Here is a 13,726-nt window from a genome sequence, read left to right on the forward strand (position 1 = left end):
AGATGAAAACTCCTCCTTGTTGCTCTGAAATTCCTCCAAATACACTGAAAACGCCGGCCATTCGGTTGGAGAAGACACCATCTTCACCAGGTCTAAACAGTCTGTAAGGAACGCTACCTCTTGATTATCTGCACCAATCATACACTTCATCGCCCAGAGAAGGGCCTCGAATTCGGCATGTAGTGGAGATAGACTTCTACGGAGGTTCGCAGCTCCCATGGTTGGCGGCTCTCCATTTGACGATGTACAGTTGCAGCCTGTACCGGAGAACTTATCACTTTCTTTCCATGATCCATCTACAAAACAACGGTATCCCGAATACTCCGCCTCAAGTGAAACATCCCTCACTCGAATTCGATCTACCAAGTGCACAGAACCATGATTTTCATTATGGAGCTCAATTTGAGCGGACTGCCACAATTGTGCCTCTTTTTCCGCTAATCGTAATACTTCTAAAGGGTCTGTGTCTATGTTTTCAAAGATCTTTTCGTTCCTCGCTTTCCAAATAAACCAAATAATCCATGGGAAGGCTGATGAATCAACTTCCGTAGGTATTCTCCAAAATAAGTGATCCAAATTAGTAAAATTAGATTCCGTAGGAAAAATCCCCATAGCCGTAGGAATCTGTGAAAGCGCCCAAATCTGCCGTGCCGGGTGGCACTGAAAGAGTGTATGATTGATCGTTTCCTCTGATGCGCCACATCTGGCACATCCAGTGTCACAATCAATTCCTCTTTTCCGTAAATTTTCCGTAACCGGTACACATCCCGTTAAGATTTGCCATATGAAATGGCGTATCTTAGGTGGACACTGCACTTGCCAAGAATATGCTTTTAACGGGTTGATGTTAGGGCCAAAAAAGTTTAAATTGGTCTCCGACGTTTCCATCCGTGTAGAATGATATCCCGATTTGACTGTATATTTTCCGGATTTTGTAAAATGCCAACCTAAAAAATCTTCTTTTGTTGGCGCACCCACAGGTATGGCGCTTATTAGAGCGACATCTTCTGGATTAAAGATCTCTCTTAAGAGATCAATATTCCAAAAATTTGACCGACTATCTATAAGGTCTTTAACTTTTAAAGATGGGTCAGCAACTGAACCATTACTTTTTGCTGGTCTCGGGAATTGAGCTGGAATCCAGGGATCCTCCCACACCGAGATGGATGTCCCAGATCCGACTCTTTAATAAGTCCTTTATTAACCAGAGATCTAGCTGAACATATACTCCGCCATCCATACGATGGGGAATATGATTTTATATTTTCCAAAGGATTGGATTTCCTAAAATACCGTCCTTTAAACACTTTTGTGAATAGAGAATCTGGAACCGTAATCAACCGCCATAATTGTTTTGCTAGTAAAGCTGAATTAAAATCGTCCACATTCCGAAATCCTATCCCCCCTTCCGATTTGCTATTGCACAATTTGTTCCAAGCCATCCAGTGCATACCTCTGGAGTCACCATTTGAGCTCCACCAGAAATTTGCTACCGCGCTAGTAAGTTTAGAAGTGATTGTTTTCGGTAGTCTGAAGCACGACATAACATAAGTTGGTAATGCTGCAGCTACCGATTTAATCATCACTTCTTTTCCCCATTTTGATAAAAATTTGGCCGACCATCCGTTAATCCTTGTTAGTCTATCTCTAACAAAAGAGAAATTTTTTGTCTTGGAGCCCCCTAAACTCTCCGGCAATCCGAGATAAGAACCCATACCACCGATATTAGTGATACCTAAGGTAGATTTGATTTCTTCCTTGATATCATCATCTACCTTGTGTCCAAACTGAATCGAGGATTTTAAATAATTAATCTGTTGTCCCGAGACCTCTTCATACTTCTTTAAAATCTCTAAAATTACCCCGCATTGGTCCTTGTTAGCCTTGCAAAAAAATAAACTATCATCCGCAAATAACAGATGTGAAACCGAAGGGCTTGCATTTGCCACTTTGATGCCCATAATTAATTTTTTCCGTTCAGCTTTCCGAATATTTGCAATGAGCACTTCTGTGCAAAGGATGAATAAATAAGGTGAGAGCGGGTCTCGTCGTAAACCCCTCTCTGGTACTATTAGTCCTCTAGGTTGTCCATTAAGGAGAACTCTATATTGGACCATTGTAATACACCACATTATCCATTTAATCCATTTTTCACAGAAGCCCAACTTCCTTAAGACCTTCTCGATGAAAATCCATTCCACCCTATCATAAGCCTTGCTCATATCCGTTTTAATAGCCATAAATTTGCCTTTACAAGATGGGTTAGTTCTCAACCCATGGAACATCTCTTGTGCAATGAGAATATTATCCGAAATCAAACGTCCTTCTACAAAAGCCGATTGTGTTTCCGAAATCAGTTTTGGTAGCACCGTCTTGAGTCTTTGGCAAAGGATCTTCGATATAATTTTATACCCAACATTGCAAAGACTAATAGGCCGTAATTCCGTCATCCGTGTTGGTCTTTCCGTTTTTGGAATTAGGCAAATATTAGTCGTATTTAGCCGTTTATCAAAAATTTCATCCTCTAAAAAAGAGTTAACCAGACAAAAAAGATCTGTTTTAATAGTAACCCAAGCCTTCTGGAAAAATAAAGCAGTCATACCATCAGGTCCAGGCGCTTTTTCCGGGTGCATCATAAACAGAGCCGTTCTCACCTCACATTCCGTTGCGGGTGCCGTTAGAAAATTATTAAAACGGTTGATCCTATCGGTTGATCCTATCGGTTGGTTACAAAAATTTAAAAACGGTTGATCCTATCGGTTGTAGCGGCGGTTTAGCACTTTATTACAATAATGATTTTAATGTTTCAATTATTTATGAAAGTAATCGTTTAATTGATGTTGAGGCGGTGGTAAAAGGAAAAACAATACATCTTACTTTTGTTTACGGTGATCTGGTTCCAAAGAATAGAGATCAAGTTTGGGAACGGTTAACACGAATCGGTTTGGTTAGAGACACACCTTGGTTCTTAATAGGAGACTTTAATGAATTAACCGGAAATCACGAGAAAATATGTGGTAATTTAAGAAATGCATCTTCTTTTATCCCTTTTAATTTAATGATCCAGAATTGCGGTCATTTGGACTTTCCATATATCGGAGATTGGTTATCATGGCGGGGTTGGCGGGATAAGAAACCAATTCGGTGTCGTTTGGATAGAGCTTTAGCAAACGAAGATTGGCATGAATTATTCTGCAATTTGTTTGTTGAATATTTACCAATGGTAGCTTCCGACCATTCACCGGTGGTAGCTACGCTTATGGATAAGGTTCCACGTGGAAAAAGAAATTTTAGGTTTGATGAAAGATGGATTGGGAAGGAAGGATTACTCGAGGCAATTTCAAATGGTTGGAATTCTGACTCTGCGTTAGGAGAGGGAAATTTTGTGGAAAAATTGAAGAATTGTAGGCGGGCTATCTCGCAATGGAGGAAAGATTTATCTCCCTATGGGCGGCAAACAATTGAGGAACTAAAATCGGAATTACTTGTGGCACAGAGAGATGATAGGAGACCAAGGGAGGAGATTACAGAATTAACCTTGCGTTTGAAAGAGGCTTATCGAGATGAGGAATTGTATTGGCATCAGAAAAGTAGGTGTTGTTGGATGCAATTAGGGGATAATAATTCAAAGTATTTTCATGCACTAACAAAACAAAGATGGGCTAGGAATCGAATAACGGGGTTACATGATGAAAACGGGGTTTGGTCGGTAGAGGAAAAAGATGTTCAAAATATAGCGGTGTCATATTTTAAGGATCTGTTTACTACAACTAATCCTGAGGTTTTTAATGGGTGATTTTGTTAATGAAACAAAATTAATGTTTCAATTTCTGAAATAATAATTAAGAATTTATAATGGATTAGACGAAGTTGTTGGGTTTTCTTTTTTACCTACACTCTCTAATCTCTATATATATTTTATACATGGAAAACAAAACTTTATTGGATTTCAAGGACTCTACTTCCCATATTTAGTTAGTGGGTAAGTGGAACTGTGGAGGTTGTTGGACAGCGACTTCTGCAGCTAATTAATAAAATCTTATGGTTTCTACGTACTGATTGTATATAAACCGCCCAAATCAAGAATGCGTAGCTTTAAAAAATCAATAACAGCCAACTAAAAAAATCAAATAAAGAAAACAATGATAACAATTAACAAGTGTGACCTGTTTTTTTTTTGTTTTAATTAAATTTTTGGTTTTATAAGTGTGACGTGTTGTGTGTATTACAAATATGAAATATGATGTCTACCAATAGCGCAAGGAGTGTAGTAGTCGACACTCGACCGTAACATTGTAAAGTTATCACTCGACCAAGGAATCAATTAGTAGTCGACAATCGACCAAGGAATCTTATTTTTTAAAAGAGGCTAGCTCATTGCACCGATGCTAGCTAGGTAACTAAATTTATGATCTTCAATTTATATATAAAAAAAAAAATTTAGTTGCTCTTTTTTTTTTTGAAAGAAAAATTTAGTTGCTCTTGATTATATAAGAATCAAAATTCACAATCTCTACCCAACCAACAATCTACAACAAAAAAAATATTACATTTTATCTACCCACAAGAGCTTATGGGTCATTGATGATCCAGCTGATCTCTTTAAAGTCGATGGAAAATAATAGATGGGAGACAGTACATGCTGCGAAGAAAGACAGAGGGAGGAACCAATGATAAATATTCATTTTAAATAAATGAAGAATCTCGCCTGGAATTTACCTAGTCTATTATAATCAAACGATCAATAGGGAAAATTGTGTCACCGTAACCAACTCCTCGCATCGTCAGAGGATTTGAGGACGTTTCTCGGGTGCGGAGGACTCGTGGCAAAACCGATTGAATTGGGAATCTTCCTCCTCCAACGAATGCTATTTCCATTGTTCTTCCCTTGTTTTATAGTGTTCTTTTGTAATGTTGTTTGTTTGTAGATTTTGGTTTTCTGCTTTCTTTGTTGAGTCTTCGTGTTCTGTAAAAATTCAAAAATTGGTATAATAAATCTTCACCTGTTTACCAAAAAAAAACTCCTCGCAATGAATAGTTTGGATTTTTAAGTGAAGAAGACTCACATGGTTCTGAATCTTGGCATTAGATTTATCAGTAGATTGTTGTACCAAACCTCCTAAGGAATCCTTGGTTCAGGTCTGAAAGAGCCCATTTCGAATGTATGGCCCGATTTAAAAAATTTGGTCGGCAATAATGTATACGCATATACAATAGATTGCTTGGACCGACTAAATGGACGTGTTGGCTAGAATATTATTCTCATAAGCATATCTCAAGAGTCAAGACAACTATTAATATAATTGGTTTTTATTTTTTAGTGTAAACAATTTAATTTCTTTGATTGGACCAAGTAATTCTTATAAAGTTTATAAAAACAAAGTTAGGACAAAATAAAAAATAAAAAAATGATAAACACAGCATTATTATGTTATTTTCGTCGTGCAAAATACTTAGGACAAAATCGTAAAACAACGAAGAGAAATATCTAGACCAAAATCAATCGAATGTTCTTGATCAATCCTCATATTATACATTGCCCTACACTAATTATTATCCCCCAATTTTCCAAGTTTTTGCTTTGGTTGTTCAAGTAAATTTCCAATTATACCCTCAAGAAAATGTCGTCTCGTGGCCGAGAAGTGGAGGTGACCATCTCATCGGCGAAGGATATCAAGAACGTGAACTGGCGCAACGGCCCAAACAAGCCATACGCCGTTGTATGGGTTGATCCGACATACAAATCCTCCACAAGAGTTGAAGAAGACGGCGACACGTGTCCAACGTGGAACGAGACATTTGTCATCCCTTTGCCTCCGGCCAACGACGATGACGACAAGGTATACATCGACATCGTACACGCAGGAGGTGAAAAGAACACAAAGCCCCTCATCGGCTCCGCCCATCTCAGCCTCCGTGATGTCATTGATGACGTCGGCTTTGGCGTCCCTTTCATGAAAACCCTCAAGCTCAAACGTCCCTCCGGCCGACCACACGGCAAACTCGAACTTACCGTTACCGTTCGAGAGCCTCGGTATCATCCGGCTCCCGGATCATACCACGCGCCACCACAAACTGTTTATGGTGAACCATACGCGCCGTCTCATTCGTACGTACAACCGGGGTATGGTTACGCACCGGAGAAGGGGAGCAAGTTCGGCGGGATGGGGACAGGACTGGCGGTGGGGGCTGTGGCCGGAGTTTTGGGTGGGGTGGCGTTAGCGGAGGGACTGGAGGCTGTTGAGGACAAAATCGCTGAAGAAGCAGCAGAGAAGGTGGAGGATGATCTGGATGCCGGAGAAGACTATTTTGATGGCGGTGATGAGGATGACGACGACTGAGACATTTAGTTTTCCTGCTAAATCATGATAAAATGTGTTGAAAAAAAATAAAAAAATAATAAATGTGTTGATTAAGTCCTGGATGTATTTGTTGCAACAGAAAAAGCCTAATAACTTCGATTAAAAACAACTAAATCTAAATCACATAAAAGTTCGGTTTATGTAGTAACCATAAACGGAGATGTGCCTTTAGTCAATTGGTTAAATCCACCTGACTCCGTCTTTCCCACCGGAGTTCGACTCCACTAAGTCGCGTTACCCCGCGTAATAGGAATTGGCTATGGATCGGGCCTTGTCGATTCAAAGATGTCAAAAAAAAAAAAAATGTAGTAACCATAAACATAATATGCATAGAAACTTTTTATTACCACCTTCACGGAATAATATGCAAAGAATTAAAATATTCAAAATTTCATGAGCATTTTTTCTTTCATATGTTTTATTACCGCTTTCACGAAATTATATGCAAAGAATTTAAATATGAGAAATTGCACTAAATAACCTAAAAAAAAACAAAATTAAATATCTAACCTCTAACCCCCCTATTCACTCTATTTCTCTTCCTATCTCTCTGTACCCTTCTTTCTAAAAAACTAATTTTTCTTTTTTTTTTGGGTTATTCACCTAAATTACCCTTTAAATATTTAAAAAAAAAAAATCTCTTTTTTAAGATTTTCACCCTTACTTATTTTGTATTACTTGCCCAATAGATAAGCCCAAATCTGAGCCCATCAAGAGTTGAACCTTCTACTAATCAACATGAGCCTAACACTTATCTAAGCTTGGCCCATTCAACTAAGCTAACCGTAGACCAATCCTTAGTAATAACTAATAACTAATAAGTAGATCTGGGCAAATAAACCGAACCGAATGTACCGAGCTGAAACTGAAGCAAAAATGACCGAACCGAACCGAATTTGAAAATAACCGAATGGATTGTAAATTTAATAACCGAAATAACCGTAACCGAATCGATACCGAACCGAAATATTTCGGATAACCGAAATATCCGAAATACAATTATATTTTCCAAATAATTAATTATTTATAGACCAAATAATCAAAAATACTTGAAACATATGTAAAAAATAGTTAAAATACTCGAAAATAACTGAAATATATACAAAAATATCCGAAAATACTCAAAAATAACCAAAATATCCGAAAATATCATAAGCAACATAACCGAATGGATACTAACTTTTAAAACCGAAAGAACCGGAACCGAACCCAAAAAAAATATATGCAAAATATGATTGATTGGAAGCATATGGTATATGATAAGGGTTTTTTTTTTTTTTTTTTTTTTTTTTTTTTTTTTTTTTTTTGTCAAAGATGGTATATGATAAGTTCACGGCCAAACTGAGTTTTTGTTGTCATCCCACTAGTCATGGTAATGGTCTAATGGAATATATATTTTCCAAAGATTATGCAGGAGAAAAAGAACGACCACTTATTGAGTATATGGTGGATACTTATCCCATGACTAAATCGTGAAAGACTCCTTAATTTGGTTCTATATGTATATATAGAGCACCATCGTCCTGGCAAGCTTTTGGAACTACGTGTGATTACGATTTTTCTTAACACCCCATGTGACGGAAATATCCAAAAGAAAACCCCCTGAATTGGGATGTAGTAAACCCGTATAGTAAACCCGTGAACGGTGCAATATTTGCAGCAAATTAAAATCTATATTTGCGAACTCAAGTAATGTTGCGGCAAATTAAAATCTATATTTGCGAACTCAAGTAATGTTGGGTCGCATATTTACATCACATGGGGTGTTGGATAATTGGGTTACACTTACATCAAGTATAAAATAATTAATATTTTGAGTCTGAATCTATATATATAATGGGAGAGTTCTTTCTCCATCTAAGCTATCTACATCATCATCTATTTTAATTTTTTCTGAGCTTCACATATATTATTTATTAAAACAAAAAACATTAAAACTAAATTTCATTCACACACTTCATATTATTATCTTTCATTAAATAAAAATAATAATTTACAAAAAATAAAGTTAAATATTAATAGAAAACGAAAAAATAAATATTTTAAACAAAATACGAAAATTTTGAACAGAGATTGAATAAGTATTAAATTTGCTAATTATATCTTAACATAATATCACTTCCACAATAACAAAATATAACTAAAGAAGCTTATCATATATCTTAATGGTACAATAATTATTTTTTATAAGTTACAATTATTTAGTATAGTAAAATAAATAAGAGTTAAAAATTAATAAATTTAAAGGTTCTTACTTAAAATAAAAAGTAATACACAATTAAAATTTGAGAATATATTTGGTAATGTTAAAGTATCAATTCGTGATACCGATTAAAATATAAGAAAAATTGAGTATGTGCTATTATTATTATAATTATAATATAATATAAACAATTAACATTTTCTAAATTGAAACAATGGTATTTTGTAAACAAATGAATAGCCAAAAAGGAAAAACTAAATATTAGTCAGTGTTTAGAAAATTAACATTGATTGAAAAAATTAAGGTGATTTAATGGTAGTAATGGTAGATCGAAGAGTTTTTAATTAGAAATAAAGAAGATTTTGTTTTTGGAAAAAACAATTTTAAAATTAGAATAATTTTTTATACGTTTGTAAGTTACAACACATTTTAGAAAATCAAATTTAAGAATATTATCTAAAATCATAATATATGTTAACTTATATATGTGAAATGAGAATTTTATATTTTTCAAACGATTAAGATAAAAGTGCAAGATTTGACGTTGAAATCTGATGTACGTGGTTATTAATGAGTTCATATATGAGATTTGTTCTCTATAAAGCAATTTTACATGCACCAAATCATGGTTAAAGAAACTTCATGACAAATATCTCTCCATTATATTTAACCTTTCACTTGAATGAAGAAGACCATGCAACTTATAAAAAAATTGAATTTTGAAATATAGTAAAAAGGAAAAAGATATGATCTGTTTTGGGAACCAATTCGTAGTCGAATATATTACATGTGATTCATTAGATGGTGAAAAAAGAGTAGGTGTCGAGAGACGACGAGTGAATCATCGAAGATAACAAGAGAAATGTAGTGAACAACATAATTATTTTCTAAACTTTGGACTAAGAATGCAAATGATTAAAATAAAATCTCTTCAAATTCGAATGATTATATTTATACTAAAAATATGCATTGATAAAAAAAAATTAAATTAAAATCTCGGGTACATAATCTAGTATATTACAATTAGGAATGAATCATATTTTGAGTCTGAATATTACAATAATTGATGTAACCCAATTATCCAATATGAATCCAAAAATATCAATTATTTTTAGGTCCAAATAACTAAAATATCCAAAATAACCAAAATATCTGAAAACTCTTAGTTATATATTTATCAAAAGTTAACTAAAATTTTTTCAAATTGTACCAATTTGTTAATTTTTTTTTATATTTTTAGATACCTGAATACGACATATATATATAAAAAATCATTGAATGGGAGTATAATATCGTCGACCTATATTTCGTGTCAAATTCATATATCTATGTCTATATATATATATGCATACACAAAGTGCCGATATGAGCAACTCTTAATCCTCTTTTGAATTTTTTGTTGAAAAAGACGAAGTGGCAATGAAGCTAGAATTCGTAAGCAAAGAAATAATCAAACCCGCTTCACCTAATCATCCCCAAACCCTTTCTCTTTCTTTCTTCGACCAGTTTCTTCCTTCAACTTACGTTTCCGCCATTTTCTTCTACGATGAACAAGCAAACCAAGAAGACATAATCGTCCAGAGGCTCAAGAGCTCACTCTCTCAGACTCTGTCTCTTTTTTATCCACTCGCTGGACAAATCAAAGATGGTGTCACTGTTCATTGCAACGACCAAGGAGCTTTGTTTACAGAGGCACGGGCTGATATATTTCTCTCTGATTTCCTGAGAAATCCATCAGATGCTGATTTGGTTCACGAGTTCATTGTCTCTCCGGACCATGCAGATCCAGAAACCTGGCCGTTGTTGCATGTCAAGGTCATTTTCTTTAAAGACAGAGGATTTGCGGTTGCAGTTAGCGTGTCTCACAAGATATGCGATGCGGCCTCGTTGTCAACGTTTGTTTGCAGCTGGACAAACGCTTCAAAAGGGTACGCTGACACAGTGAATCCTGAATTTCCGGGGCCCGATTTCTACCCTCCTGCTGATATTTCTATCGAGTTTCCTCCATTACTGGTACGCAAAACAAAATCTAAGACAAAAAGGTTTGTCTTTGGTTCTTTGATGATTGAAAAGCTAAAAAACAGAGCTTCTAGTGGCAATCTTGAGCCACAAGTCACCCGTATTGAGTCCATCACGGCGCTGCTGTTAAGATGCATGACAAAGGCAGGGCATTCAAAGGCGGGTAAGGTAACAAAATTTGCAATAACACAGACCATGAACTTGCGAACTAGAGTTTCTTCCTCTTTCTTGCCGCACAAGGCAATTGGAAACTTCTTCTTTTTACCATTACTTAAGGAAAGCTCAGAGAGTAAGATGGAAATCGAAGAAACTGTTTCTAAGCTGCAGAAAACTAAAGAGGAGCTCAATCAGCTTATCAGAAACGATCCTGACGACGCAAAGAGTAGCGTTGAAGCCAAAGAGAGAATCGCAAGCGCGATGCTGAGTTCTTTGCACGAGGTAAGTCCTGAGACCGAGACATATGTTGTGTCTAGTTGGTGCAGGATGTCGTTTTACGAGGCGGATTTTGGATGGGGAAAGCCGGTTTGGGTTGCCCCAGGTTCGGTTGGTAAGACCCAGGTCGTGTTAATGGATGCAAAGGACAGTGAAGGGATTGAGGCATGGGTTACACTACCTGAAACCGACATGGTTGAGTTTGAGCATGATGATGAGCTGCTCGCTTACGCTACTATAAGTCCTAGTGTCCTCATCTAGTAATAACTAATGTTTATCAGACAAGTCTAATCACTCCGGCTCAGAAATGGACTTGTGCTATAGAATAAAAATGGCCTTTATGTTGTAATTCTCACAATCTCTCTATCTTTCACACTTTCTTACTCGTTTGTGTTCACTTGTTCTAGAGAGAAAACAAGAACACATTTTACTTTAATTGTCTACATTGATATTTCGGATCACAAGGATTCTCTTACACAACACACATAACACATACATATAGTGGTTTATCTCCACTTGCTACTCTAGACACATGAACCTTAATCATGACTCTTACACAAGCCATACTCCTAAACACTAGGCTAACTATTGACCTTACTTCTAGATAGAAGTCATACAAGCAACGTTTAACAACTCTCGTAGACTCTTACCACTCCTACTAACAACTATTTAGACAAAACACTCTTCACTAGTTTGGGCCTTTTCACTTGTAGGCCCATCACACCAAACAGAAAAACACCAAGCCCAACTTCCTTGTTGACTTGTCTTCTGTCGTTGACTCTCTTTGTCGACTTCTTCTTCTTCTCTTTGCTCTGCTAAAGCTTTCTCTTTGTTGCAGGTTTAATCAAGGACTCAATTCCCAACACTCCCTCTTGAGTCCTTAGATTAAACCCCCAATTTCAATTTAGGGATTTTAATCCCATTGCTCCTTGCTTCGTCTTCTTCTCGATTTTGAGAAGTTCTTCATCATATCCCTCCTGCTTCGATTCTTCTTAATCGAGCTTCTTTCTCTATCCGTGGTGCATAGCTTCTCCAACGGCAACTAGAGGTCACAACTCTCACCGATCACCAGTCACCGTCACGGTGAAAGTCTCCGCCGCCGTCTTCAACCACCACTTTGGTAAGTTGGCTCTTCTTCTCCCTCTTAAGCTGGATCCCCATGGATCCAGTTTCTTCATTTTTGTGCGAATATCTTTGCTATCTCTTGGCTAGTTTTCTTCGCAATTTTCCTCTGTTTCTCTTTGATCAAATCCTTGACCAAAAAATATTTTACTTGCAGGTAACACTTCGACTCTTTAGCTTTTCTTTGCCTTGAGCCTTCTCCATGTCACCTCCAAGTCTTCTCCGTGAGCTCTTCTCACGTCTCTTGCTCGGCTGACATTGCAACCGGCTGCTCCCTTTCTCTTTAGGTGAGCATCTTTTCTCTCTTGCTTGGTGTCACTGTGATCACCAGCCTCTTTCTTCTCCTTTTTTTTTCGATTCTCATAACCATCACCTTTGGCTTTAGCTTTAGGACACTTTTTCTCTGACTTGAACCACCACCTCGGCTTTCACTACCGTAGTATGGTTGGCTTCTCCTCAAGTCATCACCTTAGCTTTCGGCCTTAGTTGTTTGGCTCTTTGAATCTCCACCTTGGTTTTTCTCTAACCTTAGCTTGTTAGGCTCTTGAATCATCAACCTCCGCTTTCTCGGACTTGGTTTGTTTGACTCCTTGAACCGTTGGCTTTGGTCTTTCTCTAACCTTGGCTTCTCTTTCTCCTTCTCGTTTCAGCTTATGAACCACTCGGATTCTCAGCCTCAACAAGCATCTTCAAGCTTCACCAATACAATGTCGAAGAAGGATTGAATTCATCACCTTTCACAACACCATCTCCACACCGTTGTCTTCATTGCTTCTTCCAGAAGATCTCCACGTCTACTTGGATGCACCTGAAGCCCTTCTTCTCTAAGGTACGGTGGGAAAGAGTTTGTGTAGGTTGGTGGTGCTCTTTCTTGTCACCACATCTCTTTCCTTCTCTTCTTTTCCGACATAATCTCAGCTTTGCTCTTCTTTTCCCTCAGCCTTACACTTCTCTTTCTTGTGCAGGCTCTTCTCTTTTTTGTCTTGAGCACAGATCCACTCAAGATTTAAATCTCTTGCCTTGAGCTCAGGTCCACTCAAGGTCTCACTCTCTTCTTCTTCTTCTTCCACGGCTTCTTTGCCGTCTCACTTACAGCAGCTTCTCGGGCTGCATCATCTCTTCATCTTTGCCGTCTTCTTCTTACGGCCAGCTTTCTTCTTTGTTGATGGCTGTCTCCATCTTCCTCACAGCTTTTTCTTCTTCTTCCTTGGACAGGCTCCAAGATCAAGTAAGCTCTGATACCATGTTGTAATTCTCACAATCTCTCTATCTTTCACACTTTCTTACTCGTTTGTGTTCACTTGTTCTAGAGAGAAAACAAGAACACATTTTACTTTAATTGTCTACATTGATATTTCGGATCACAAGGATTCTCTTACACAACACACATAACACATACATATAGTGGTTTATCTCCACTTGCTACTCTAGACACATGAACCTTAATCATGACTCTTACACAAGCCATACTCCTAAACACTAGGCTAACTATTGACCTTACTTCTAGATAGAAGTCATACAAGCAACGTTTAACAACTCTCGTAGACTCTTACCACTCCTACTAACAACTATTTAGACAAAACACTCT

The 13,726-nt window shown here is 37.1% G+C and overlaps 2 protein-coding genes across 2 annotated transcripts; both read left to right on the forward strand.

Moving 5' to 3' along the window:
* The first annotated feature begins 5,409 nt into the window (after positions 1-5,409).
* LOC9310223 (protein SRC2) lies at positions 5,410-6,501 on the forward strand. Its single transcript, XM_002872038.2, has one exon. It carries the CDS (start codon positions 5,622-5,624, stop codon positions 6,339-6,341), a length of 720 nt encoding a protein of 239 aa, XP_002872084.1. The 5' UTR covers positions 5,410-5,621; the 3' UTR covers positions 6,342-6,501.
* A 3,402-nt stretch (positions 6,502-9,903) lies between these two features.
* LOC9308154 (BAHD acyltransferase At5g47980) lies at positions 9,904-13,477 on the forward strand. Its single transcript, XM_002872039.2, has 4 exons — positions 9,904-12,136; positions 12,296-12,425; positions 12,789-12,967; positions 13,104-13,477. The coding sequence occupies exon 1, from the start codon at positions 9,985-9,987 to the stop codon at positions 11,275-11,277; it is 1,293 nt and encodes a 430-aa protein (XP_002872085.1). The 5' UTR covers positions 9,904-9,984; the 3' UTR covers positions 11,278-12,136; positions 12,296-12,425; positions 12,789-12,967; positions 13,104-13,477.
* The last annotated feature ends 249 nt before the right edge of the window (positions 13,478-13,726 follow it).

The sequence above is a fragment of the Arabidopsis lyrata genome, assembly GCF_000004255.2.
Source record: "Arabidopsis lyrata subsp. lyrata unplaced genomic scaffold ARALYscaffold_6, whole genome shotgun sequence".
Classification (NCBI taxonomy): domain Eukaryota; kingdom Viridiplantae; phylum Streptophyta; class Magnoliopsida; order Brassicales; family Brassicaceae; genus Arabidopsis; species Arabidopsis lyrata.